General features: G+C 30.2%; 5 protein-coding genes across 6 annotated transcripts; 3 read left to right on the top strand and 2 right to left on the bottom strand.

Moving 5' to 3' along the window:
* Positions 1-4,433, top strand: LOC107925167 (uncharacterized). The gene has a single exon (XM_016855764.2). It carries the CDS (start codon positions 1,332-1,334, stop codon positions 4,236-4,238), a length of 2,907 nt encoding a protein of 968 aa, XP_016711253.2. The 5' UTR covers positions 1-1,331; the 3' UTR covers positions 4,239-4,433.
* A 489-nt stretch (positions 4,434-4,922) lies between these two features.
* LOC107925168 (probable 2-carboxy-D-arabinitol-1-phosphatase) lies at positions 4,923-7,593 on the bottom strand. The gene is made up of 7 exons (XM_016855765.2): positions 7,251-7,593; positions 7,008-7,159; positions 6,373-6,492; positions 6,193-6,292; positions 5,853-5,992; positions 5,673-5,752; positions 4,923-5,177 (listed from the first exon to the last, which is right to left on the bottom strand). Exons 1-7 carry the CDS (start codon positions 7,399-7,401, stop codon positions 5,051-5,053), a joined length of 870 nt encoding a protein of 289 aa, XP_016711254.1. The 5' UTR covers positions 7,402-7,593; the 3' UTR covers positions 4,923-5,050.
* A 1,137-nt stretch (positions 7,594-8,730) lies between these two features.
* On the bottom strand, positions 8,731-11,346 carry LOC121208551 (uncharacterized). The gene is made up of 8 exons (XM_041079509.1): positions 11,080-11,346; positions 10,896-10,985; positions 10,291-10,350; positions 10,144-10,183; positions 9,926-10,019; positions 9,276-9,335; positions 9,103-9,194; positions 8,731-9,022 (listed from the first exon to the last, which is right to left on the bottom strand). Exons 1-8 carry the CDS (start codon positions 11,190-11,192, stop codon positions 8,936-8,938), a joined length of 636 nt encoding a protein of 211 aa, XP_040935443.1. The 5' UTR covers positions 11,193-11,346; the 3' UTR covers positions 8,731-8,935.
* Positions 11,347-14,747: 3,401 nt separating this feature from the next.
* LOC107925295 (E3 ubiquitin-protein ligase RMA1H1) lies at positions 14,748-17,400 on the top strand. Of its 2 annotated transcripts, none has more exons than XM_016855945.2 (2): positions 14,748-15,056; positions 16,512-17,400. In XM_016855945.2, the coding sequence occupies exon 2, from the start codon at positions 16,561-16,563 to the stop codon at positions 17,272-17,274; it is 714 nt and encodes a 237-aa protein (XP_016711434.2). In that variant the 5' UTR covers positions 14,748-15,056; positions 16,512-16,560; the 3' UTR covers positions 17,275-17,400. The 2 variants fall into 2 exon arrangements, with proteins under 2 accessions (XP_016711434.2, XP_016711435.2); XM_016855946.2 differs by lacking the exon at positions 14,748-15,056 and adding an exon at positions 16,213-16,429.
* A 7,074-nt stretch (positions 17,401-24,474) lies between these two features.
* On the top strand, positions 24,475-26,524 carry LOC121202804 (heat stress transcription factor B-1). The gene is made up of 2 exons (XM_041079508.1): positions 24,475-24,818; positions 26,001-26,524. The coding sequence occupies exons 1-2, from the start codon at positions 24,537-24,539 to the stop codon at positions 26,388-26,390; spliced, it is 672 nt and encodes a 223-aa protein (XP_040935442.1). The 5' UTR covers positions 24,475-24,536; the 3' UTR covers positions 26,391-26,524.
* Positions 26,525-27,227: the final 703 nt, after the last annotated feature.

The following is a 27,227-nucleotide window of genomic DNA, read 5'->3' as shown; positions in this document are numbered from 1 at the left end:
TTTTCTTAGATTATGCCTTTCCTATATCCTGTCTTGTTAAATTGGACTAGGATGATTCAATATTAGAGAGGACTTCAAGCTAAAATGATGATAAAAGTACTATAGAGAATTTTGTAGTAAGAGTCGAACTGTATTTATTCATTATTGTAAATTTTATCTGTTTCTATTGTTAAAAGTTGGTTTTCGTATGTAAGCACGAGGTGTATGTGTGATTGTTTGGTTATTTTATCAATCATGTCAGTTTTTAAGAATAGAATTGGATAAAATTTTTAATAGAAATGACTAGTTTGCTCTTTGATATAACGTATAACGATTAATTTGTCAATTTTTTTTAGTAAAAAGAAAAATACAATCTTACTTTTAGTACACGGATTATAATAATATTTTTACCCTAAATAAACCCAATTGGTAAACTTTGAATAACCCAAGCTAAAATAACTTGAACTCAAAACAATTCGAAATTCGAATAAATAATTCAAAAATGAAATTGACTTTATCTAAAATAATCCTTAAATTTTAAAAAGCAAAGTAACATCATCACAAACCAATTCAACTATCTATTTTCGTGTATTTTTTTGTCAAATTTTGCTATTAGTCCTTATATTATACATACGTCGTGAATTTAATCTTTGTATTCTGATTTAATTTTGCTAAGTCAAATTTTACTATTAATCTTTCCTCAATAATTTAATAAATTTCATTTTGTATATTTTTTAAAATTTAAAATTTTAGTTCTTACTTAAACAATTTCTATTAAATTTAATATTTAAATAAAACGAAAATGTTTTTGTAAGTTTTATATTAAAATAGCAAGTTTTATGAGATTATATATATGATAATATATTTACCCTATAAGATTTTGAAAATAGAAAATTTTAAGTTAAACAAGTTTAACTAATGCCATTTGAATCAAGATTCAAAATTTAAACTTTGAAAAATATAAAAACTAAAAGTGATAAAATTAGAGTATGATATAAAGATTAAATCCGTATTTTAGACATAGTAGAGGTATTAATAGCGGAATTTTACCTTTCTTTTTCTCCAAAGAATTTGGCTTCTGGACGCGTTTTTTGTTTGCAGAGCCAACAGACCATCAATGGAGTTCAAGAGTCAACATCATGTCCTAATAATCTAATTTTAATGGTGAACCCCAATTTTCTACAATTTCGTCATTAAAAACCCTCATAAAATCAAATAAAAAAACACCCAACGCTCCCAATCGTGCCCCTTTAATGGAAATCGCTTTAAATCAAAATACCCCACCGATCTGACTCAGTTTCTTCACCGCTCTAAGGCTTCTTTTCGCCATTGCCTAAAAACCAGTCCCGACAATGAAGCCGCCAAAACTTCTTCGTTTAGTTTACCCAAAAAACCATTCGAAAACCCATTTTTTACATCTAAGTCCCTTCCTCTTCTTCACCTTCTTTATCCTCCTTCAAGCCTCCTTAATCCATGCTGAAATCCCATTAGAGTACATCAAACACTGTAACGGCGTCGTTCCGGTATCTCCGGCGGAGCCTACCACTCTTTTTCCCAGCCCCACCACCGTTTCTAACAACCTCGACTTTAAAATTGGGTATTTCAGTGGCGGAGACTCCATTTTTTTCCAATCAAATACAGCCGTCGATGTGCCCAAAGCAGCTACGTTTAGTGCTCAGTTTTCTCACGACATCTTTGGTAGTAATAAAACCCGAATTTATAAAGTTCAAGGAAAGCTCGTTTTACAAATTCCTAAATCATTTTCCCTTCCTTCTCCAAATGGCGGTATCTTAAACCCTCGCCGAGGCTTACGGCGGCAGTTCCGGATCAGGGGACCGAAAATCCCAGTCATCGGAAGGGGAGCGCCAAGTTTTTCGCTTGGTGGGTTTTGGTCGGAATCAACTGGGAGGCTTTGTATGATTGGATCAGGGATAAGCAATGGCAATGCAGGTAAATTCAGGACTTTTAATGTTGTTCTTAAGCTAAATTACTCGAATAATTTCAATGTTTCTGGTACTTTAATCTCTGGGGCTCTTCAAAGTTTGGATTCTGAACATAGTTCGAGTTACTTTGAGCCTGTTCCCATATTGGGCATTAGAAACTCCGAGAATTATGAGTTTAGTTTGGTTGATAATGGAAAGGATGGTTCTTGTTTAAGTGAGGGAGAAAATTTGGATGTTAATAAAGCAAATGGGGGATTTTGTTCAGTGGTTGTTCAACGTAAGATTAGGTTTGAATTGGATTATGGAAATTGTGATCAAGTTAATTGCAGTTTTGTCATTAAAGATGTTAAATTTGTTCCTAGTTTCATGTTCTTTAAGCATATTAAGTGTGTGGATAAAGGGAAAATGCAGGTTTTGTTGGGTTTTCGGAACTCGAGTTGGACCCGTAATTATTTCCCTTTCGATCCTAACAAGACATTGATCGGTGAGGGAGCATGGGATGAGAAGAAGAATAGTTTTTGCGGTGTTGCTTGTCGAATTTTGAAATTCGGGAATTCTTTGAATGGAACATTAATTGGGGATTGTTCGATTAAGTTTAGCTTGAGATACCCCAAGGTTTTGTCATTGAGAAATAGGGATTCGATTGTGGGGAAAATTTGGAGTGATAAAAACAAGGAGGATCCGAGTTACTTTGATATGATTCGGTTCAGGAGTGTTTGGGAAGTATCACCTGGGTTAAAGAATGTTCCTGGTTTAAGATACGAGTATACTGAGGTTGACAGTGCTAGAATAGTTTATGCAAGTAAGCATGTTGCCGAACACAAGGGAAAGACATACCCTAATGCTGATTCGATAGATATGAGATTTGATATGTCAGTGATAGATAGTAAAGGAGAGTCAGCATGGGGTATTGCGAACCCAATGTTTGTGGGTGCTCAGCCTTACAAGTATCAGTCTTACAGTCTTTTACCGTTGTCTTTTGAGTCAGCAATTCCGAGCAATAATGATAGCAGGCTATTGAATATCAGCTATCAGATTAGCTACACGTATTATTCGAGTAACAGACCTGTTTTGGCCCAAGGATTTGAAATTTCTGCTGAGGGTGTATATGATAGACATACCGGTGTTCTATGCATGGTTGGATGTAAACACGTAAGATACAAGAATCATAGTTCGATAAAAACTGATTCATTGGACTGTGACATTTTAGTTACTATCCATTTTTCTCCTATAAATGTTGCAGAAAAGTATCGTGTTAAGGGGAGAATTGAAAGCACACGGATCAAGTCGGACCCTCTTTATTTTGGACCAATTAATTTTTCCTCGAGATCGTTCTATGCTGGACAGGCTAAAGAATCCATTTGGCGAATGGATCTGGAGATTACCATGGTTTTAATTTCCAATACACTCGCATGTCTTTTTGTTGGAATGCAGCTTTTTCATGTGAAGAGACACCCGGAAGTGCTTCCGTTTATCTCTGTCTTGATGCTCGTTGTTCTTACTTTGGGGCACATGATTCCTCTATTGTTGAACTTCGAGGCCTTGTTCGTAAAAAACAGTAATCAACAAAATGCTTTTCTCGAAAGTGGTGGATGGCTCGAAGTAAACGAGATAATAGTAAGGGCGGTAACAATGGTAGCTTTCCTTTTGCAGTTTCGTCTTCTCCAACTCACTTGGTCCATACGGCAAGGTGATGATAGCCAAAAGGGCTTTTGGGACGCAGAGAAAAAAGCATTATACGTATCCCTACCTTTATACCTAACTGGTGGGTTGATAGCTTGGTTCGTGCACCGATGGAAAAACTCCCACCAGACCCCGTTTCTACAACCCCATCACAAACGGCTCCGAATGGTTCCATACCAAAACCGTTTCTACCATCAAACTTCTTTCTGGACCGACTTTAAATCTTACGGCGGTTTGATTCTCGATGGGTTTTTGCTTCCACAGATTCTGTTCAACATCTTCTCCAAATCAAACGAAACAGCTCTTGCTGCTTCGTTTTACATCGGAACAACCCTGGTCCGTCTATTGCCTCACGCATATGATCTTTACAGAGCTCACAGTTCCTCAGGATATCTCGACTTATCGTACATATACGCAAACCACAAAATGGATTTTTATTCTACTGCCTGGGATATCATTATACCTTGTGGTGGTCTGCTCTTCGCCATCTTTGTTTTCTTGCAGCAGCGATACGGAGGTCAGTATTTACTACCTAAACGGTTTCGAAAAGATGCTGTATACGAAAAAGTATCTGTAGATAACAGTGAGGAATTACAAGGGGAAACTGTTCAGAAAAACTTTTATAGCTTGTGATGCAAGTGATGGTGGAAACTTTTTTTTTTCCAGATCAAATATAGTAAACGCTTTTCGATCATCCTGTTCTATAGCTATGGGCTTTATGTTCTTTGTTCTTTTTTCCCTATGGATTCTTTTGCTTCTCAGTTCTGGTATGTTTATCATAGGGTGATACTGAAATAAATGTTGAAATCAATATGTTTTTGCATGGTAGCCAAATTTTGCAAAGCCAACTTATGTATCCTCTAGTTTTATATGAATGCAAAACTAGAGTCTAGATTGAATCAATTCCGGTTTTAGAAGCTCAGGTTCATTTCAGTTTGGGTAATTCTCAACTTCAGTCATTTTCGGTGTTTAGTTCTTTCAGATTTGGTCATTTTTAAATTTGGGTTGTTTAAGTTCAGCCTTCTTAGGGTTCAAGACTCGGGTTTTTGGAGCTCAGTTATTATAAGTTCTGGTCATTTCAATTTCGAGTAATTTGGGATTTAGGTCATTTTGGCATTTTAGTCACAATTTGGGATGGTAAAAATTTTTTCAAGTTCAATCGAGTTAATTACTTGAACAAAAAGCAAGCAGTAGGAAACAAATCACAAACCCAAATTAACAGTTAAAGAAGACGTTGATTTAGTGAAATAAGTAATCTCAAAGACGTACCTTTTGCTACCCCATAGGTTTAGGCAAAACTCGAATCAATGGTCAGGATTCAGGAACCTGTGTAATGTTTTTATGCAAGGTAAAGAATTCTATGTTCATATGAACTACACAAAAACAAACATATTGGTTATGTCTGGTTTCTCACATTATTAACAGCTATGGCTTCAAAAACAGATTCAAGAAAGATACACATGATCGCTATACATATGAGCAGTCATATTCAATGACTTAAGCATTGCTTCCCCTCTTTTGTTGAACACAAATGTGGATATACCACCATTGTTCACATCGATTGACCGAAACCTGAAGCATGAATGAAAAACAACTGTTAGAGAAAGCTGCTGAAAGTCGAGCAACAATGCAACAGTATTTGGTTCAATTATGGTTTTAGTCCAGCAACTATGTTAAAATTCGGGATTTAATCCCTCTAAGCTGATATAACATCATCACTATAATTGCAGACACCATCGATGTTATCAATTTGAACCTACTAATTATAAAGTTAGAAGGACCATTAGGCCGAATTGAAGTAAAATGATTAAATCTCAAATTTTAATGTAACAGAGGGATAGAAATCATAATTAGACCTTTATGAACCAAAACGATATGTGAATCCTAGATGCATGTTCTTTATTCTATTGTTACAATTGCAGCAAATAGTTAAGTTAAACAAGATCTCTAAAAGCTCATTGGCAAGAAATGGAAATTATAAGTACATGAAGAACATACAGTTTTCATTGGCAAGAACATACAGTTCACCAATGGTAATAGTTATAACATGTGAAGAAAATGACATACCTCTCAGGGGGTAGCCCTAAAGCTGTGCAGATAAGTGCCCTTACAATTGATTTGTGAGTGACAACTAAAAAACTTTCACCCTGATAAATGATGAACACCATTACTCATCGATCAAATTTATTTGGGATGCAAAAGATATAGCGATTACAAAAAAAGAAGTTAATGGAAAAGAGAGTATACCGGCGTGAACAATATTTCCCTCCAAGCATCTCTAGCTGTTGCCCATAGTCTCCGAAGAGGGTAAACACCGTTGACGTAGAAATTCGCCGGATCCTCTCTCCATGTTATGTACTCCTTTGGATATATCACCTTAGCATCCACTGCCTCCAAATTCTGAATATCATTTAGTCTAATACTTGCAGAATGTTTTTGCACTATTCTAAAGCAGAAATTAGCTACTTAAGTTAATTGAGTTTCAAAACCGGCTAGATGATAACTTCTACATAGACCAAGCTAGTAATGTACTTAAGACAAGTTTTACATACATACTTATACGTGTATATATATGAATGAAACAGACCATTTTTCATGCCTTCAAGGAAAAAGAGATGGGCTTCCTTCAGTGAATCAAGGAAAACCAATGGCTCTTCCCTCCCTTGCCATAACACTTCAGCAGTAGTCTGCATTACAGAAAGATGGTTCAAAAATACAAAAAGAATCCTATACATCTAACCTTAACAAATAAGGTCGGTAGTCATACCTTAGCACGGGATATCGGACTTGAAAAACACTGATCAAAGTGCATATTTGCAAGGGCATGCCTACACCTTTCAGCTTGTTTCACTCCGGCTTCTGTTAGCACAGATAAGTTTGAGCTGCCCTGCAACACAAAGATAGCAAAGTCAGCACTTCATAATTTTGGGGATTCGGAGACAAATGGAAGAACCAACTTCTATGTCGCTCTGTTCTTCATTATGCTTAAACCCTGCACCTGTTATCTGAAATATATTCAAACATGGGTACGAGAATACGACCTTTTAAGAAAAATACCCTTTGAACACACGACTATATCAAACACTTACACACGAATCCAAGCAACATAGTCTAATTTCATATATGTTCACAAAGCACAATGAAAGCCAACTCAAAACTCCTTAAAATTTGATGTTTTTCATCATTCATATATTCAAACATAGGTACGAAAATACGACTCTTTAAGAAAAATACCCTTTGAACAAACAACCATAGCGAACACTTCCACTCGAATCCAAGCAACATAGTCTAGCTTCATATATGGTCACAATGATGGCAAACTCAAAAAAAAGAAAAAACTCCTTAAAATTAGATGAATATCTTGTAATAGAAACTAATTAACGAGAACCAGAGGCAACAAACCTGAACTCTACCCTCTTCATTCCAAGTGCTAAGGCCATGCCTTACAAGAATTACCTTCTTTGGAGAAGATAAGGACTCACGAGTAATCGATATGGTACCTCTTTCAAAATCATAAGCAGAACCAGTCAAGGCATAATCATTTTCAAGTTTATCTGTATCAGAAACACCGTAAAAATCAATTTTTAAGTAGCAAAAAGGAAAAAAAAAAAGTAAATGAAAACTGGAGAAAGCATGGGAACTTACCAGCAGTTACAGGCCCTTCTGCACTGGAACTTGAGCATCGAATTCTTGGAGTTGAACGACATAAATTATAGCGGTTAGTAGCTAGTTTAGCATCGTTGGAGGCTAAATTTGTAAAGAAAGGGATGGTTAAGGACAGAGCTTCACAAACCATGTTCTTCTTCAAAGATGGGGCGACAAATGATAATGGTTTCTATGATTGTTTGATATACATTAGACCATATGAACAATTGCTGGTGGGTTTTCAGGAATTTTCTATTATCGAATCTTTGATTATTGGGAGCTTGGGGCACTGTATATAGCTTTGAATGGTGGGGGTTTGTTTTCATGTGATACGGTGAGGTATTGGGTAAGCGATTCTTATCCTTGTGTTTTTTTATTTCTTTGGTTAATTACATTTTACATCCCTAAAGTATGCTCATATTTTAAACTGATCCCTTAATTTTAAAATATTCTTATTGAATTTTGAAAGTATTAATCAATTCATCCGTTAGATTGTGACAAGAAACATTCAAAATATATAAATTAAATTATAAATACATATAGGTCGATCTCATAAATTATTTCTAATCTATGTTTTCAAAATACACCACGATTTTTTTATACAATTTTAGGGTAAGAGAGAAGTAAATACAATTTGAACCGTGCCAAACAAGTAACTAAAAAAAACTTTAACCACTCTATATAAGTCAAGATACACCATGTTGGTTTTAAACTATCATTTAACACCTAAACTGACAATTAGACTAACAAAAAATCTAATTAATATAATATTAATACTTTGAAATTTTAATTAAAATATTTTAAAATCTAGGACTAAATTAAAATTTTGACGAAAAGTTAGAGATATTGAACGTAATTTTCTTTTTTACAAAATATCAGTATTTATTCTTAAGCTCGGGATGAGAGATTCTGTTATGCCATTGTGCTGATGCTGATGTAATGTAAGTTTACGTTGCCTTTACCAATTACCCCCAAATTTTGAGTTTGGCAACTCAAGCTGATAACGTTTACAAAACAGTGCATTCCGAAACGATCCCTCCAATGCTTTGCATTATGATATTCGAATAAGAACTCCAATCAATTTATTTTTAGTCATAAAATATTAAAAGAATTTAAAATATTTAAATATAATAAAATCAGAATCTAAAATAATCTAAAATTAAAATCATCAAATAAATAATTCAAATGATAAACTCAAATAACTCCACTTTAAAATTTTAAATAATATGAAGCATTTAAAATAACACTAAATTTTTAAAACACATATTAACCCTATTTAAAACCAACTCAATCCACACAATTGGTTATAGGTGTACTATATCGGTCTAATCTGTCCATCATTTGACTGCATATGTGCTTCTTCAAAAACCCACTATTCAATGCAAAGAGTGGATAGGTTCTAAAGAAATTAATGCTGATAATGTTTAGCAGAAAATAGTAAGACCCTACCTCATTAACTCTAGCAGTTTCACTAGCAAAATAATCAAGGCAAAGAATTTTCATCCCAAAACTGGCATTTGCAAATACAACCGCTGTTTTTAACTTCGTCCTTTTGATGCTGTATCAAAATAGAAATGCATGGAATTTTTAATTGCTGTAAACGTATAAACTAAGACTTTACCGAAGGACGAAAAGGATTATATATCTCAGTAAGATGTCTCCATCTTTTTCATTGTAAACAAATTTCAATCTTCAGGTGGGAAGTCTTCATCCGAACCATTGTCGAGGAAAGACCCAAGAGTTTTCCTCAAAATGCTGAAAGTTCTTTCATCCTGCATTTGCATAACGTATAAAAATAGATGTTTAAAGCTTTTTCAAGTCAACAAATTTGCCAGTTTCATTGTTTAATAACCTGTTTCTTTTTCTTCAATGACTCCTCCAACTGAGTAATTTTATCAGCATAGAATTTCTCTTGCTCGATTATCAAGCTCTTCTCTTTCTTCCCTAATGTACCAACCAATACCAAAATTAGTATAAATTATGCTTCATTAAAATCGAGGAACAGCATTTTTATTTATAGCTTACTCAATTGTTCATATCGCACAAACAGCCTTTCTTTGTCTTCCTCAAATCTGGAAATAGTATCTGTGGAATAGCATTGATAAATCAGAATACAATCAAAAGTCTAAATTCGCATAGAAATAAAGTTTTTCAGTTTATCTTTTTAAAATCATGGTTTTTTGAATCATAAACTTCAAATTCTGAAAAGTTTAGTTTATGTCAATTATGGTTTTTCCGATTCGATCCAATTCCTTATTTAAAAGACGAAACATTAAATTCTTTATCGCTCAACCCAGCAAGCATACATAATTATTTAGTTGTCACTTAAGGAAAGAAATGAATAGGCAAAAAGAGCTTTAATTATCAGAAAAGGTTCCATTTGAGTATTCAACGCTGATGACATACATACATGTTTAAGAGTAAAGGTATACCAGTACTACGGAGCCAAGGCATGAATTTAAAAATTGAAGAACTTCATTTATTATACTAAAATTTAAAACATATCAATCATAAAGACTACTAACCAAGTTTCCAAAGAAATAAGCCAAAAACTAGTTTCAGAATGTTTATTATCATATCAGCAGCAGTTTAAAGTTTAAATAAACAACTTTCCTATCGTAGGATACTGACAGATGTATTACTACAAAATATTCTAATAGATCTTCAAAAACTACCTTTCAAAGACTGCATGTGGATAGTTTTTTCTTTGCAGAATTTCTCGTAAACCTCTTGAAACTTAGCAGTCTCACTCTTCAAGCAATTTTCACACTGCAAAACAAATAAATTACATTACCATCTCAAGCTTTTAAGCCATTTATTAAATCCAATTAACAAATTCACTTTTATTGACCGGTTTCATGGATGATCCCTGAGATCTTTATTAAGTAAATACCTCTTTTGAGCTCTTTGTAAGTGCCTTGGCAAATGTTTGTCTAGAGTAAAAAGAAACAAACAACAATAAATTACTATATCTAGATCAGAAAAAATATGCTTAAATTTTGGCTCAAGGTTGGATTATAAGTAGGCTAATATAGTTTACCTTTCCTTCTCAAATTTTGACTTCAGATCATCAAGCTTAGATCTTATCTCGGCAGCCACACTGTCAACGCAATATACAAGAGACTAAATAATGGCAGAACTTGATAAGAATTTAAAAAAAAAAAAAGAAGATAAAAGGTTAAACAAACAAATATAACAGTTTTGTTATTCATTTGCTCAAATTAAAGTTAGTCAAGCATCAGTTTGTGAAACCATTAGCATAGACGTAATGATCTTCACGAATCAGCGAAGGAATTGATAGAAAATAGAATAATAACACATGCACCATTCATTCAAATCTGAATAAAGTAAAAGTTCAATGATGGAGTTCAAATTAAGAAATTACTGCTTGTTAACTCGTACAAAATTCCTTGAACTGACCAACCAAAATCATGCATCAAATAGCATAAAAGTAAAAGAACACCTGCAATCAATATGAAAATTGAAAAAAAAAAAACAGCTTCATCTTTGAAATTGAGGAGGAGGGGGTGGTGAGGAAACCGCAAAGAAATCACAGCTCTAATGTAAAATTCTCATTGACTATAAAATTCAAACAAATATCGTTTTTAAAAGAAAAAAAAAAGTGAAATCAAATTTTAATTTTACCTGGAAATTGTCTCTTCGTTCTTCTTTTTCCCGTCCTTTTGTGCTTTTTCTTTTATCAGTTGCAGAGCCGACATGATCCCTTTGAGATCACTGAAATTTCATCAACAAACAAAATGCTTATCAAATTAAAGCACATAAACACATACAAAGAAAACATAGAAGAACAGTAGTCGTGAAGAATGACTTAGAAAGATCAGGATCAGGATCGAAATCATCAATGAGTCGGGTTTTCGGATCCGATTTTCCGAGCAAGGACTCCGATCCACGCTTTTTGTTTCTTGCTTTGCTCGTTGACATTGTTTTGATTTCCTTTCTTTTTTACAAAAATTTGGAGTTCAAAATGGAGAAAAAGGAGAGCGAGAGACGTTTCCTTTCTCTGTGTGAGTTAGAGAGTTTTTTTTTTTTTTTTCTAATTTTTTGAAGCTTTGGAGAAGGAAGAGGATTGGCCGTTTTTGGATATAAGAAAGGCCGTTTTTTGTTACGCGCTCAATTGGCGCTCTTTTTCTTTCAATTCAAATATTCAAATAGCTTATTTTCGTTTGATCAAAATTTACAAATTTTATTTCCAATTGATTTTTTTTTAACTTTAATATTGAGAACTTTTTTTTTATTTTACAACTTAGATTTCTATCATTTTTATTTATTAAATTTTTTTTAAAGTATCTTGACACTCATAAATGTTGAGTTTAATATAGGATCTTGATTATTAAAATTATTTTAAAATAAAATAAAAAAAGATAAATAAAGAAAATGTCATTTAATAAGTTGAATTTAAGATGGCCACATCCATGATTGTTAAGTTTCATTTTTTTATTTAAGTTTGAATCTAGATCTTTTTCTCTCATTCATATCAAGTTTAACTTAATATATTGTTGACTTTTTTTTCTTAATTTTCATCAACGTTAATAAAACTTGAAAAAATTATTAACTTTTTTTTGAATATTAATTTTATTATAGATTGTTATCATATCTACTCTTTTTGATATAATATATAAAATCATTTATAACCCCTAATGAGTTAGAATTGTAAAATAAATCTGAAATAAAGTTTAATAAACCATCATAACTTTAATATATAACTTTTGCACATTAACCCTCATTTTTAATCAGTCCATCATCAATTAGAAATTAGTTACTAGAGTATCTACACATATTCGACCCATATTTTATTTAATAACTAAAACCAAATAAACTTTAACCAAATAAGATCATTTTTAATTTAGGCTAACATTTTATAATAGTAAATAATAATATATAATTACTATTATTATATGTACGATATCCATATTTTTCAACACAATGCGCTTCAGCACACTCACATTCATATTATCCTATGCTAATAATAATATTGATGTCAATCGAGTTAAGACTCAATCAATAAAATTGTTAATAACTCAGTCAATAATATTTTTTTCATTTTCTCCTTTCATGGAAGGAGGGGGGGTGGGGGTTGATGAAATTTAAGAATTTCTAACAATCTCACATAACAAATAAGTATAAAAATAGTGTATTAACCATAGCATATCTTACAAACAGATTTGATGAAAAGAAAAAGGGTAGCAATGGCCCCACCATAGCACCATCCTTTTGCTGTCTTCTAGTGGGCTCTTTTTATTGCATAAATAAAATCAATATCTAAGTCGTCCGATTCATTTAGCAGCATCATTGATTACTGATCAACGGTGATCCCATTAGTAAACATAGGCAATCATATACTTGGTGAAACAGGTGTAAAGCACCGGTTTTTCTATTCACTTATCCTTTTGGATTTAATTTAAAAAATTAATCGATTTTAAATGCGGCTGAGCGTTGAGGGAACAAAATAATGCAACGTTCCTAATAATTTCAGAAACTATTATATGGTAATGTTCCCAAAAGCGGTGGATTATTATCATTCGGTCACGAAAATAAAGAAAAATTTGAAAATTTAATATATTGTAGTAAAGTTTTAAGAATAGATCGAATTAGTTAGATCATCGGTTTTTATAGTTTGATTAAACGAATCATTAAAAAATATAAAAATAATAATATTTAAAAAAATTTAATTGATTTTTAACCTAATTATATTGACCCGTATTGGTTCACAAGACACTTGATCTGATGCCTCTCTCCGGATTGATATCTTGGTCGGTTTGACTGGTTCAAATAAATATGTCCCTAAATTTCTACATTTCGTATATCTAAAATTTAGTCTTTTAACTTTTATTTTCAAGAATTTAATCTCTCAACTTTATAGATTTAAAAATATGCTTTCAAATTATATATAACCACGTAATATTATAATTAAAAATTTGACGATATTAATTATTTAAACTAAATAATAAAATTATAAAAATATAAAAATTAAATTTTATTTAAAATTAAAGTATAAAATTAAATATTAAATTTAAGCATATTAAAAAAATTAAAATTGAAAATTAAACATTTTTCAAAAAATGGAAAATAAAGTGGTGTGTGCATGACACGTGTCTTGGAAGAGGACCTTCTTTTATTTTTTATTAAAAATAATAAAATTTAATTTAATGTGTGTTTTAGCATTGTTAAAAATTTAAATTTTTAAGTATTTAACTTCGAGTTTTATCTTGGTTAAAATTTGTATGTATGTAACCGTTACTTGTCGATCTTCAATTTCATCATACATCATTATCATGTGTGAATTTAATTAAATTATTCTCTAATTCTTTATCCGTATTTATTTTATATTAATTTAATTCTATTATATAATTAATTGGATATATACTTATAATAATACTATATTTGTATTTCTCTAACTCTCATAAATAATAAAATTCAAAATAAGCCAAAAAAAAATGTCTGATATCATTTTCAAAGATGGAAAATTATTAAATTTATTCCCACTTAAATCTTGCATTAGTTTAAAATTGGAATAAGGAATGATAAATCTCACTAAAAAAAATTAAATTCATTTTTTACTATATATTATTTAAATATTATTATTTAAATCCATATTAAATACTATTATCTATCACATATTTTAATAAAAACACAATTTCAAATTTTCTATATTTTTTTTCGAATATTCGAATATGTAAAAAATTGGATTCTAATATATTAAAATTCTTTTTATATATAAAAATATTATAAACATTTTATAATTAATGAATTCAGATATCTTAGTCTGTATCTATTATCGGAATAAGCAACATAGATTCGAATAATTAATGTCCAAGGCATCTATCCATATCCACTCTAAATCTACGACGAATAATGATTTTAAAATCCAATCTAAATAGGCTTAACGCACACTTTAGTACTTGAAGTACATCGTTTTTTCCATTTTGGTCTTTGAAGTATTTTTTTTACTCACTCTGGTCTCTAATGTTAAAAGGTATTCCTAATTTAATCATTTGGATATTAAAAGAAGTGGCTAAAATATTCAATCAATCATACGCTGCTATAAGAAAAAAATTACAAAAAATTTTAAAATAGACTAAAAATTTTAATATTTTTATAATTTAGACTAAAAATTTTAAAAGTAGATTAAAAATTTTAATATTTTTATAATTTTATAAATAATTCCAACGCAAGATGCTTAGAATTTCAATATAAAGTTTATTAAAAAAAATTTGAACAATTTTATTATAATTTTTAATTATATCTATTCATTTTTATATAATATTTAAAACTACTTATAACTCTTTCTTAATTCATAAATAAAAAATAATACGCTCTAACGTACTCAAACTCACGTTTTTCTTTCATAATAATATTTATATAAATGAACTGAGACTCATGAGATAGTTTTCTCTTGGAATATATCCCATTTTCAATCAAATCAAAACGGAAAGAATTAAATAAAACACTGACTACGTCCTTCCACGTGGCAAAGTCACATAGGATGGCTTCACTTCATTTGATGGTGAAGCAAATTGTAGAAAAAGGAGACAATAGAGAAATGCAGAATTAGAAACGTCAAAAAATCAGAGAAAAAAAAAAGATTTGCTACACTGTATTCCATTCCAGATCTCTTTATCCTTTATCATTATTTTTTCTTTTTTCTTTTTTCTTTTTCATATAAAAACTGCCATTGAATCGAGGCCCAGTGGATCCTTTATTCTATAAATCGCCTTCTTTGTTTTCTTTGTAAGCGAGACGATAAATACAAACTCAAGAATTTGTCGGATTTTCGGCTTGTTATAGGTACGTAATTGTTTTACTTGTCGTATTTATTTTTAATTTTGATTAATACTAAGATCGCTCCATTTGTATCTTTTGATCGAATAAAGTTTGGTTCTTTTTGGAGGGTTTTGTTTTTGGAACTTGAATTGAAATTTAGAAAAAATATTGAAATTAATCTTTCGCAGGAAATTTTTTTCTTGTATTTTGAGAATTTAAAGAAGTTAGAGAAATAAATTAATTGTTCCCATTCCCTAATTTGTGTTTGGTAACTTTGATTAAAAACAATTATGAACAAATAGGAAATTAGGAACTCAGTGATATACTTTCCAAAACATCGATTCGATTTTGTAACGAGAGAATTTTGTTCTTGGATCTACTTTTGATCGGCCATGTAATGTACTGTCGTTGGTGGATTCTTGGAAGCTTCGTTTTAATAATTATATGGCTTACAATGTTTTCATGTTTCACCTAATTTTAACATAACAATGTAAAAACATAGAAAGTTGCAGTTTGTTCTTTGTCCTTCAAGTCTTCTAATGTGATAGGGAAACCCTAAGTTAGAAAACTAGGTGTTGTAATCTATCAGCTTTTACTAAGACCCAAAGTTACCATGAGGGCAATGTTTTCGTTATCGGGACCTCGAGGGTGATTGATGGATATACGCATGCGTCTTACATTTTCTTGTAATATAATTGAAATACATGAATGTAAGTTGTGGTCCCTTGAATTTGCTGTTCTTTTACTTTTTATCCATTTGGTAGAAGGGTGGTCAGACTTCTGGCTTCATCCATTTGTAGTGTTAAAAACTAGCATAGCTAGCAAAATTACAAGACAGTGACATGCGGCATGACTCGTGTACCTCATGTTGATATACAATGATCAGTTTTTTTACGGTAGAAATGGGTTTAATTTTAACAAAAGGACCAGTTTGCTTCTTTGATCTAATTTACAGGGACTAATTTGTCCTTTTATTTAAGTAGAAGGGGCAAAATCCCCTCTTCTCCTAATATAAGGGCCTCCATGATACTTTTACCTAATCTATCAGCTTTTACTAGGACCCAAAGTTACCTCGAGGGTGAATGATGGATATACGTAAGCGACTGATATCTATACTCTATGTGTTGAATGGTTGTACATTTTCTTATAAAAATTGAAATACATGAATGTAAGTTGTGGTCCCTTTAATTTGCTGTTTTTTTTATCCATTTGGTAGAAGGGTAGTAAGACTTTTGGCCCTTTTCATGAGAAAAATGTGAATAAAGCTATATGAGTTGAGGCCTTATCCGTTTGGTGTTTTTTCCTTATTTTGGCCGTTTATATGTCTTTCTGCATAAATAGCTGTTACTTCAGTGCTAGTTTTTTATCATTTTTTTCCTGGTCTTTATCTTTCTCAGGTTCTAGTTGCTCGATTGTTGCTCCTTTATTTAATATCTGGCATTTTCATGTGTTGATCCTCTTTCATTTTCTTTTTCTCAGAGATCAAGAGTGTCCTACTGGTTAAATCTAAGTTTGTTCGAACTGATCCATGGATTTTGAACAATATTATGCTCGGGAATGGAGGACCGTCCCAGGTGCTTCAACACCAGAGAGTTTGAATGGTAACTTCAACTGCAATATCTGCTTAGATTTTGCACATGAGCCGATTGTTACACTCTGCGGTCACCTTTACTGCTGGCCTTGCATCTATAAATGGCTTCATGTCCAGAGTGCCTCCCTTGCCTCAGACGAGCATCCACAGTGCCCTGTTTGCAAAGCCGGTATATCTCACACTACCATGGTTCCCCTTTACGGTCGTGGCCAATCTGAATCCGAACTTCAAGGCAAGGCACTTTATAGGGGTATGGTGATACCTCCAAGACCACCGGCGAGCAGTTCACATCCTCTCTTATCACCTACATCCCCGAACAGTCAGCAGCTTCCTTATCGCAACCCTTACCAAAACCAAAACTACGACCCCCATGCTTCCTACGAACACGATTCATCCTCCCCGTTGCTAAACCTCGGAGGTTCCAGAGTGACCGGATTCCATCATCCGCTTGTTGGGATGTTTGGAGAGATGGTATATGCAAGGGTGTTCGGAAATTCGGAAAGCATATACGCATATCCGAACCCACACTACCTAACGGGAAATGGTAATAACCCGAGGTTGAGAAGACATGAGATGCAGGCTGATAGGTCACTGAATAGAATTTCAATCTTCCTCTTCTGTTGTTTCCTTTTGTGCTTGATTGTATTTTGAGCTTCTTATTTTACTTGCCATTTTGTATAAATTGTAAAGAATTAAGATGTAAACTTGTGGTATAGCCCCCATAAGCTGATGAGATTATATTGTATGATTAATATAATATTAGATTTTATTTGAAAATTCTACCATTTCTTTTCCAATTGGCTGTAAGTCAGTATCTAAGGCATTTGTCTCACTTGCTAATAATAAAACAATTTCAAAGAAATCATAAATTCAAATTCAAATTATTTAGATTGAACAAGTGCATGAAGTCGAAACTGTGCCTCTAAGCTCAAAATAACCCAAATTTTAAATTTATCAAAATTTAACATAACTTCAATTCTCTAAAACAAAACTATTCAAAAATTTTAATCTTAAATTGATTCAACTCAAAATTAAAGTAATCACTTAAAAATCTATAGGAATCATTTTCATCAAAGGTGGATATTTATTTCTTTTTGACAAATTAGGGTAATGTGGGGAATATGAAGTCACAATCACCAATTCAATTAGATCCCTAAACGGTGGTTCACAAGGATTTTATGATAAAAAGGGTAGGTAAGTGATGGATGTGCATATATAGGGTTCACAGTGGAGCATTTAAAATAAAGGTGGATATTTATTTTTTCTTCCGACGAATGGTTTTCTGCTTGACGCATAGCGATTGGTTATTATGAAACTTGAGGAATTCTACAAATTGGAGTGCGGTGAATTTTGAGTAGCATTCTTTTTTTTTTCCTTTTTCTTTTGTCGGTTGTTACGGAAGATTCGCAATTATTATATTTTTGCTAATAGTAATAATTGTGTGTTCAAGATCTTGTGAATATAAGTATTATTTGAGTAAGGAGTTACATGTCTGAAGGATTCATGGGGATTTTAACCGAATATCTCGGTATTGATGAAGTACACATTACCTTCGGAGCCAGGACGGATTAAGATTAACACAGATGGTATAATGTCGTTTAATGATGATAACCTTTTGATTGGTAGGGTATTTAGAGACGTAAATGAAAAATGGTTATGTGAATACTCAATAAAAGTGGGCAAGGAAACAGTAATTCGTATTGAAGCTTGAACTATTTTTAAAGGTTTATGCATCACATGGAAAAAATGTTATAGACAGTTGGAGGTCAAGTGCAATAATACACTTCTTGTGGAGACCTTACTCGCAAGTAGCGATGTCAACAGTAATTTGGCGAAATTATGATTAATAAATTATTTACTCAAACAAAATTGGAAGATAAGAATTCAGTACATTCCTAAATATCATAATATGGTTGCTAATAGAACGGCGAAATGTGTATATTGTAATCCATTAGGCTTGACGCTTTTCAAGGATCCCTTGATTTTTATTCAATAGATTTTGGAGTCTGAAAGTGATATCCTTCACTAAATTATTTGATTATATTATACTCGTTTAATGTTTTTATTTTCCTACCGAAAAAAAAAAGAAGCAGAGCCAAAGCTCCCCTCCTCTTCCATCAACTTCATTGATCACATCAATGGCAAGCTCAAGCAATAAGAAAAGGGTCAATGTGCATGGACCACTGGTTAAGTGTCATAGCTCAAAGCCCACATGTTATTATTAAATATTGGTTTACCTACCAAATTGCAGCAAAAATATGGGCTTGAGCCTAGCAAAAGAGTCTTTGGGAATGGGTTTATCTTAGGCAAAGCGTAGCATTAACAAAGTCCAATTGTAGCATATAAGGACCTCAATATCTATTGGATATGTACATATTCTCCTATTTATTCACTTTCTCCAATTTATTCACTTTCATCACATTTCATTCGTTTACTGAATGGTGAAATATATTATATTTTTAAAGAGAATGTGTACTTGACTCTTGGAGATAATAGTTTTAAGATGGGCAGTCTTAAATTTAAAACATGAATCGTAAAACGGATATAAAAGATACAAAAAAAGAATTTTTATCTTTGTTTATGTTTATTTTTGGATTTACAAAGTACGAGATATAGCACATTAGATAAAAAATTTGTATTTTTTAAGTTTATGTAAAAATTGTATGAAAAGCCTAAATTTCATTGTTATAGATTCAAAGGTTTTTATTAATATAAATATAAAAAGATCCTAATAATAATATAACATACTATATAAAAAATGGTTATTTAATTATTTTTCAACTAAGTTGGTGTTTAATTGACTTGTGACATTAACTTAATCATAAATTTTAAGTATAGGAAAAATAAGTCAATAACAATATAGAACATAAACAGAGATGGTGTTAGGAAGTACACATGCGCTCACACGTATATATCACAACTAACAATGATAAAATTACATTTTTTTATGGTCCCTTTAGAAATTGCAAAATTATAAGTTAATATAATGGTAATATCGTATTTTAGCCTTGTTAAAAAATCGTAATTCAATTTTAGCCTCTAAAAAAATTCTTACTTCGTCCCTAAATACAAATATCTAAAATAAATAAATAAAAATTTAGATAATCAAAATGTTGTTAGATAAATCAAAAAAATTAAATACCAAAATTTATATTATAAATTAATCATAAATTAATTATTTAATTTAAATATAGTAGACTTTCATACTTCAGCAGAGCAATGCTAGGTGCAGTTCACGTAGACACCCACTTCACCAAAAAAAAAAAGAAAAAACAATGATTATTGATTAAGTATCAAGCAAAGCATGTGCTTAGTGAATGATTATTATCATGTCTTTCTTTTCTTGTAACTAATCCATATTATAAATATATATTTTTAGATTATATTAGACTCACCGTATGTTTTGCTTAGCGGCGGGTCAATTTTCAAGTTGGTTAAATTTCGTTTTTTTCTTTTCTTATTATTTATTACATACCTCTTTTTTTTTAATTTACAGATATATTTTGTAAGTATTTTTATTGTCTTCACAATTTGTAACAGATAGATGATAGTGCCTATTGTTCGCTAAAATTCCACCAACCAGTACCAGTAGTTTTTTATTGGAAATTGGGTGGCTCTTCATCAACTTCTTAATTTATTTTTTGGTTTGAGTGTATTTCAGAATAATAAACGATTTCACTTGTTGATTTGGACCCGTGTTGTCTTAAGTTTTATATGTTTTTTATTTGTTTTTCCATTGTTTAATAAGTCACCAGTTTTAGAAGTTTTTGTTTGCTCTTGTAACACGTTTTTTAGTCTTGCTTATGCATATAATTTCAGTTTTACAAGTGATTTTAAGGATGATTTTATTGTCCTTCTCTCTAGTTTGATGAATGCTCAATTCTTTTATTGGTTTTTGCTTGCCACTTTGGACCATCCAAGGCCTATTTCATTATCGTATCAAGTACATGCAATCACTTTAGATATGTCGTGCTTGAGTTGTGACAAAGTCAATTGTCAACATGTCATAATGTTCTATTGATGCTAAGGTTAAAGCCTTTATTGTGTCGAGGAAGCTTATCCTTCATCATCTAAAAAAAAAATTCGAAATGAATGGACACGTCCAATATTTTCGGTTTGATTTATTAATTATTTTTTTGAAACCACTCAGTAAATAAACGTATGTATTCATTTTGAAACCTTTTTAGATAATGTATTCATTTTGAAACTTTTTTAAATAATTACGCTTATTTTATCTAAATTAAGAATTATTTTTTAATTTCATGTATAATTTATTTTATTAATTCCAATATTATTTTATATAGTAGAAATTAGCCTTGAAAAGGGGATAAATAAAATCAAGTCTAAAGAAAAGGGGGGGGGGGAAGGATAATTAGACCAAAAAAAAAGTGGGTTTTATTGGTTTAATTGTGGATAGGTAAACACCTAACCGTATATTTTAACGGTCAAATCAAGTGTGCCCACCTTTCAAACTCCACTCCATTTTGTGTTCTTTTCATTTGAGATTTGGGTAACGTGGCATTGAATTTTAAAACGATGAATTAAAATTTTCAAAAAAATTCGAAGGATATAATTAAAGTTTTAATTGTTTTTTTTCAAAAACTTTTCAACTCTCAATTAGAATAAAGGTTAAGGGTTTAATTAAAAAAATTAATAAGCTTAGTGATAAATTTTAACTTTTTGACAGGTGGAGAGAGAACAGCTCAAGCTCTCGCTTCTTAAAATAGAATTTATTTTTTTATTTAGAGTCTTTTATAATTTATAAAATTTTAAAGTAATAATAATAAAATTATACTTTAACCTCTTAAATTATAAAGATATAGACTATTAAAATAGTAAAATTATATTTTTACTATCGTAAAATATAACGTAAAAAAGTAATTGCAATTAATTAAGTTAAATTGAGGTTAAAAAACATTTGCTCCAACTCAAACCAAACTAATTATATGACGCTTAAACAGATTTATCATCAAATAATAATTTACTCTAATTGAAAATGATGGATGATGTTATTAGATTTATTAATTAATAGGATTGTTTAATTTCAAACTATTTTTAATATTATATATAGAAAGAAAGAAAGAAAAATTAAAACAGTAAAAAAAAATCAAATCAAACATCTACTTTTCATAAATTTATAATTTAGTCCATATATTTTTATTTTAAAAAAATATAATTAATCTATTTTTTAAATTTTTAAATTTATTAATATTGTTAAATTCTTTTTTGTTAAATTTATTGGTGCAACATCTTTGAATAAAAAAACACATTTAGTAGCAATGTAACTAAAAATATGGCACTGTAATAAATCTGAATTTAAACAAAATAATTTTAACACCATTAATAGTTGAACTTTAATTTGAAAATTTGAAAAATAGAGAGATTAAATTCCCGAGGAATTAAATTTTGAATTTGGTAAAAGTATAATAGAGACTCATGTATCAAGAGTCGGATTGCATTTTACCTCATTTACTCAAAAAATAAACAAATTAGTCCATGTACATTAAATAAAAAAGCCAACTAGTACTCTTCGGTTGAAATTTTCAATTATTTCTACTGTTAAAAACCGGCGCAGCTAATTGAATAACCAAATAATTATACCTGGCATGCCACGTGTATCTCATATCAATGTATAAGAATAATTTTTTAATAGTAAAAATAAGTGAAAATTTTAAAAATAGAACCAATATTTTCTTTGATCTGACGTATATAATTAATTTAATCATTTTTAATAAGAAAGATAAAATATAATCCGATTCTTAGCACAGTAATTTTCACAATATTTTTACCTTCTAAATTTATAGAGAGTTATAGCAAAATTTTAATAAAAACAAACTAATAAATCCGTCAGTAAAATACCGAGGTTGAACTATCTGTTGAGAGATTGATCTAAAAAAATAGCTTTAAACTGATTAAATCGATAACCAATTTAAATCAATAAAATTAACAGGTAGAACGATTAAACCGAATTTTTAGGAAGATATTAATCGAAACAGTAGCATGATGGGAATGGATTCAGCCATCCGTCCGTTTAAAAAACATTGCGTATCACATCAATCATACGACAAAAATAAAATTTATTGGTAGTAAAACAGCTGGAAAATCGAAAGTTCTAGCAAAACCTTCCTGAATTAGTCAGACATCGCGGCCATTATTAATTATTATTTTTTTCTCAAATTTTTTATTTTGTCAGAAAATTCTAGTATTAAAGATGAAGAAAATTGTATTAATAAAATTTTATTTTTAAAAAAAATATGTGAAAGTTATATATATTAGCACGTTTTTGAGCTCGAGTATTATATATAGAAAAAATATTATTGTTAATCAGATTTAACTTTATATTTTGTTGAAATTTTATGTGATTATTAAATATCGATAATATTAAAAATTAATTTTTAAATCTATGTCAACATGTAATTTATAAGGAAATAAGAAATAAGGAATTGAAGTGTCATGCATTAAGTTGAAATTTCACTGAAATCAAGCAATCAATATTCAATAGTCAAAAGTTTTAACAGGAGAAATATTTATATCCAAGAGTTCCTTATACTATAAGGTTTGATTTTGGACATACCTTATCTTATAAGGTTAAAACTCTAAAAGCAGGCAAAATAAATTTATGTACTATTGAAGATGATGACATTATGTATTTTTATTAATAAAAACAAACTGATACAAAATAGAAATAAAAATATAAAAAAGTAAATCACTTCATTTATTTTCAGATTATTTAAACTCTATGCTTCCAAATATTAGTTTCTGCGTATATACTAATACCAGGTGCGTAACTAGGGCTGGTAGGGACCGTCTTCTTAAAATGAAAAAAAATTATTTAGGCCATTTAAATTTTTTAAAATTTTAAATTAATAAAGATAAAATTATATTTTGGCCCCCTAAAAATAATAAAAATTTAATTTAATCTTTTAAAATTATAAAAATATAGGCTATTAATTTCGACCTCCACTAAAAAAGTTTTCTAGCTACGCCTATATTTATAATAGAATAACCATAAATTTAATGAAAATCAAACAAATCAACAATTAATTTTTTTTCACTAGCTGTTTTGTTTTTCAGAAAAAATATCACATAGTTAATTGTATTTTTTGTAAATTTAAAAATTAATTTTTATATTTTTATATTTAAAAATTTAGTCTATTAACAAGGTTAAAATTATTTTGTTAAATTTATATCCATTACAATACATTTTTTTCTTGTATTACTACAAAGCGAGTTTTTATTTATTTATTTCAAAACGTATCACCGATAAATTTAATAATGTTAACAATTAAATTTAAATTTTAAAATTTGAAAAAAAACTAATTTATAAATTTATGAAAAGTAGCATTTTTTGAATTTATTTTTCTCATAATCAATTTTTTCTCGAAATAATTGGATTAAATTTAATATTGAACTAAATAAAAAGACAAATACTTCCAACAATAATATTTTTTTTTCCACAAACTCAAACTACAGCTTCATTTAATTTGACCAAACAGAGGTTGGTCTTTGTTTTTCATTCATTGACCAAAAAATAAAAAAAGACAATGCCCCATGTGCCCGAAATGCATGAAATTTCAATCTTTTGTGCATGCTCAAACAATAATTTATATTAGTATACCCTCGCCCTTTTTCTAATAAGTTAAAATAAACTGTTCGTTATAGAAAAATATATATATAAAATCCTGACAAAGTTGCATTATCTAATCCCAAAACCCCCCAAAAGAAGAAAAATCTAAAAGAAAATCACTAAAGAAAGTAAAAGAAAGACCAAAGAAACAAACCACTTTCCACGGCACTAGTAGTTTCCAATAGGTGTGTGATATAAACATATACATATATATATATTAGAAAGTTGTAGAAGCAAAGAAGCTTTTTAACTTTAAGGGTATAAATAAAGAGAGAGGAGTGGTGTGATGATGAGTAACAAAATGAGTAGCAATTATTCAAGCTTGTCGTCGCCAAAGGCGAAAGGGCCAGCACCATTTTTGGCGAAGACATATGCTTTGTTAGAGGAAGGTGAAGAAGAAGAAAGTGGAGAGGAAGGGTGTAGCAGGAGGAGGAAGAAGATAGTATCGTGGAACGATGAAGGAACGGGTTTCGTGGTTTGGTCGCCGGCGGAGTTTTCTGATCTTACTTTGCCTAGATATTTCAAGCACAATAATTTTTCCAGCTTCATTCGCCAACTTAATACATATGTGAGTGAGTATATATAGTACCGTTTTCTTTTGCAATCCATATTTCATTGTTTTTATCGTCGGAACTTGAACCCGGTCGTTCAGGTGAAAGCAGAGTATCCTAACCAACTAGACTACAACGGAGAAGATTAAATTTTGGCTAAACTATCAAAATAGTCAATTTTATTTATTTTAGATTATATTTTAGTCATTTATATTTGAAATATTACGTTTTAGTCACTTATATTATCATGTTGTAGCATTTTAGTCACGTACTGACGTGGCATATCAAATTATCATTTCAAAAGAAAATTTTAAGTTAAATTTTATAATTGTTCTCTATATTTTTTATTTTAAGTAATTTATTTTTTTTACTTTAAAAAAGATGAAAAAAGAAAGAAAATAGAGGGAGAAGCATAAGCTAATGGAAACTAAAGAAAAAAGTTAAAAGAATATAAAATAAAAAAATTAAATTGCTGAAAAATTATGAGAATTAATTGTATAATTTAATCTAAATTTTTTGTTTGAAATGATGATTTAACGTATCACATCAACTTAAAGTTACACTATTAACGATAATTAACGGATCGGTAAATAAAATGCTACAATATGTTAATGTAAGTGACTAAAACGTAATATTTTAAACATAAATAATTAAAATGTAATTTGAAAAAAATATAAAAGTGACTATTTAATAGTTTACTCTTAAATCTTTAATTCAAAGTTAGATATTTTATGGGAAAAATACCATGAGGACTATTATGTCAAATAAATTTTTACCCTTTTTTATTAAAAAAATAGTAAATTAGTCAAAGTATTAAATTAAGCAGTAAATTGCTCTCTATTATAAATTTCATTTATTTTTATCAGTAAAAAATGATATTGCTAATGGCATGCATTGTGTCCCTTACGACTAATAAAAATTAGATAAATTTATTAACAAAATAATTAACTTAGTCTTTAATCTAAACACAACCAGATTAAATCTGGTTTGGATACTGATATTCCGCTAATTACTCAGGGGTTTTTTTTTCCCAAAACGAGAATCGGAAAGGATAATGGTGTCGTTAATACTACGTAGCCTTAGTCAAAATTTCGAAGGTTTTTAGTAAAGTCAAAAGGTTGCAGCGACTTAAATATATAGCCTTCATGTTAAAAAATATAGCGTTGATCACAGTGTATAATGGATTGATGTTGAAGCAGGGGTTTAAGAAGACATCATCAAGAAGATGGGAATTCAAGCACGAGAAGTTTCAGAGAGGTTACAAGCAAATGTTAATGGAGATAACACGCAAGAAAAGCGAGCCAAGTGTGTTCCCTGCTTTCTTGAAGGCATCTTCTTCAAGTGATGATCATCAAGATCATCATCATCATCATCATCATCAGATCATGAATGACGGCAGCAGTGCTGTTGATGAAGAAAGTACAAATGTTCATCGTCAAACGCTGATAGAGGAGAACCAGAATTTAAGGAGAGAGAAGGTGGAATTGCAGACCCAAATAGCTCAATTCAAAGATCTGCAGATCAAGCTGTTGGATTGCATTGCTCAACACACTGGAACTAGTGATCATAAAGAAACTAGGCTCTGCTAGTTAGCTAGGTTGATTTTGTTATTTTCTTTCGTTTTCCATTGTAGCCAAAAGGGTTTAAATGGTTTGTTTGGTGCTTGAGAAAATGAACGAAAATGAAAAAATGAAAAGAAAAAAGAGTTTTCATTTTAGCTTTATATATGGTCATGGAACTTATGGATTAACCTTTGCTTTCATCACTTCATTTTGTGATTTAACACAGGCCATTTGCCAAAATGATCTGAAGTGTTCGTGGGATAATATACTATTTGGTACCTAAGTTTGATTGTAATGTTCAATTTGATACTTAAGTTAATTTTTTTCAATTTGGTACTCAAGTTTGACTTCAATGTTTAAGTTGGTACCCAGACCGATCAATTCAATAAATATTTGACATATGTACTCTAATAAAAGAACGAGTACTTAATTGAGAAAAAAAAGAGAGATAAAACTCAGATATTAAATTAAATCTGAAAGCCAAACTTGAGTACTTAAATGAGATAAGGAAAATTTTAAGTATCAAAATTCAAAAATCTAAGCACTAAATTGAACCTTGAAAATAAATTTAGGTATGAAGTGATTCTTGAAGCCAAAGTCAAGTACCAAATTGGAACAAAAAATTTCAGATACCAAATTAAAAATTAAAGCCAAATGTACAAAATAGTATATTAATCTTCATTTTCTTTAAATATCACTATTTTTTTTTAATGTGTAGAAATAATATATATTTCTATTTTTATTAAAATTCTAAACATATTTTTTAATTAATTTTTTTTCACGTGATGCAATAATAAAAATATGTTATATTTCATACCTATTTATAAAAGCCCAAATCTAAAGTCTTATATTAACCCATTATTT

This window comes from Gossypium hirsutum, chromosome A10 (assembly GCF_007990345.1).
Source record: "Gossypium hirsutum isolate 1008001.06 chromosome A10, Gossypium_hirsutum_v2.1, whole genome shotgun sequence".
In the NCBI taxonomy this organism is placed as follows: Eukaryota; Viridiplantae; Streptophyta; class Magnoliopsida; order Malvales; family Malvaceae; genus Gossypium; species Gossypium hirsutum.
Note: the sequence above shows the minus strand (reverse complement) of the source record. Positions and strands in the feature narration are given on the sequence as shown.

What these genes read in the sequence shown, in the direction of transcription:
- LOC107925168 (XM_016855765.2), bottom strand. Translation starts at nt 7,401, where the DNA reads ATGGTTTGTGAAGCTCTGTCCTTAACCATCCCTTTCTTTACAAATTTA. An exon ending in AGAAGGGCCTGTAACTGCTG is followed by an intron (nt 7,160 to 7,250) that starts GTAAGTTCCCAT and finishes TTTCTGATACAG; the next exon opens with ATAAACTTGAAAATGATTAT. An exon ending in GGGAAATATTGTTCACGCCG is followed by an intron (nt 5,753 to 5,852) that starts GTATACTCTCTT and finishes ATCATTTATCAG; the next exon opens with GGTGAAAGTTTTTTAGTTGT.
- LOC107925167 (XM_016855764.2), top strand. Translation starts at nt 1,332, where the DNA reads ATGAAGCCGCCAAAACTTCTTCGTTTAGTTTACCCAAAAAACCATTCG.
- LOC107925295 (XM_016855945.2), top strand. Translation starts at nt 16,561, where the DNA reads ATGGATTTTGAACAATATTATGCTCGGGAATGGAGGACCGTCCCAGGT.
- LOC121202804 (XM_041079508.1), top strand. Translation starts at nt 24,537, where the DNA reads ATGATGAGTAACAAAATGAGTAGCAATTATTCAAGCTTGTCGTCGCCA. An exon ending in TTCGCCAACTTAATACATAT is followed by an intron (nt 24,819 to 26,000) that starts GTGAGTGAGTAT and finishes ATGTTGAAGCAG; the next exon opens with GGGTTTAAGAAGACATCATC.
- LOC121208551 (XM_041079509.1), bottom strand. Translation starts at nt 11,192, where the DNA reads ATGTCAACGAGCAAAGCAAGAAACAAAAAGCGTGGATCGGAGTCCTTG. An exon ending in CCTGATCCTGATCTTTCTAA is followed by an intron (nt 10,986 to 11,079) that starts GTCATTCTTCAC and finishes ATGAAATTTCAG; the next exon opens with TGATCTCAAAGGGATCATGT. An exon ending in CCACATGCAGTCTTTGAAAG is followed by an intron (nt 9,336 to 9,925) that starts GTAGTTTTTGAA and finishes GCTATTCCACAG; the next exon opens with ATACTATTTCCAGATTTGAG.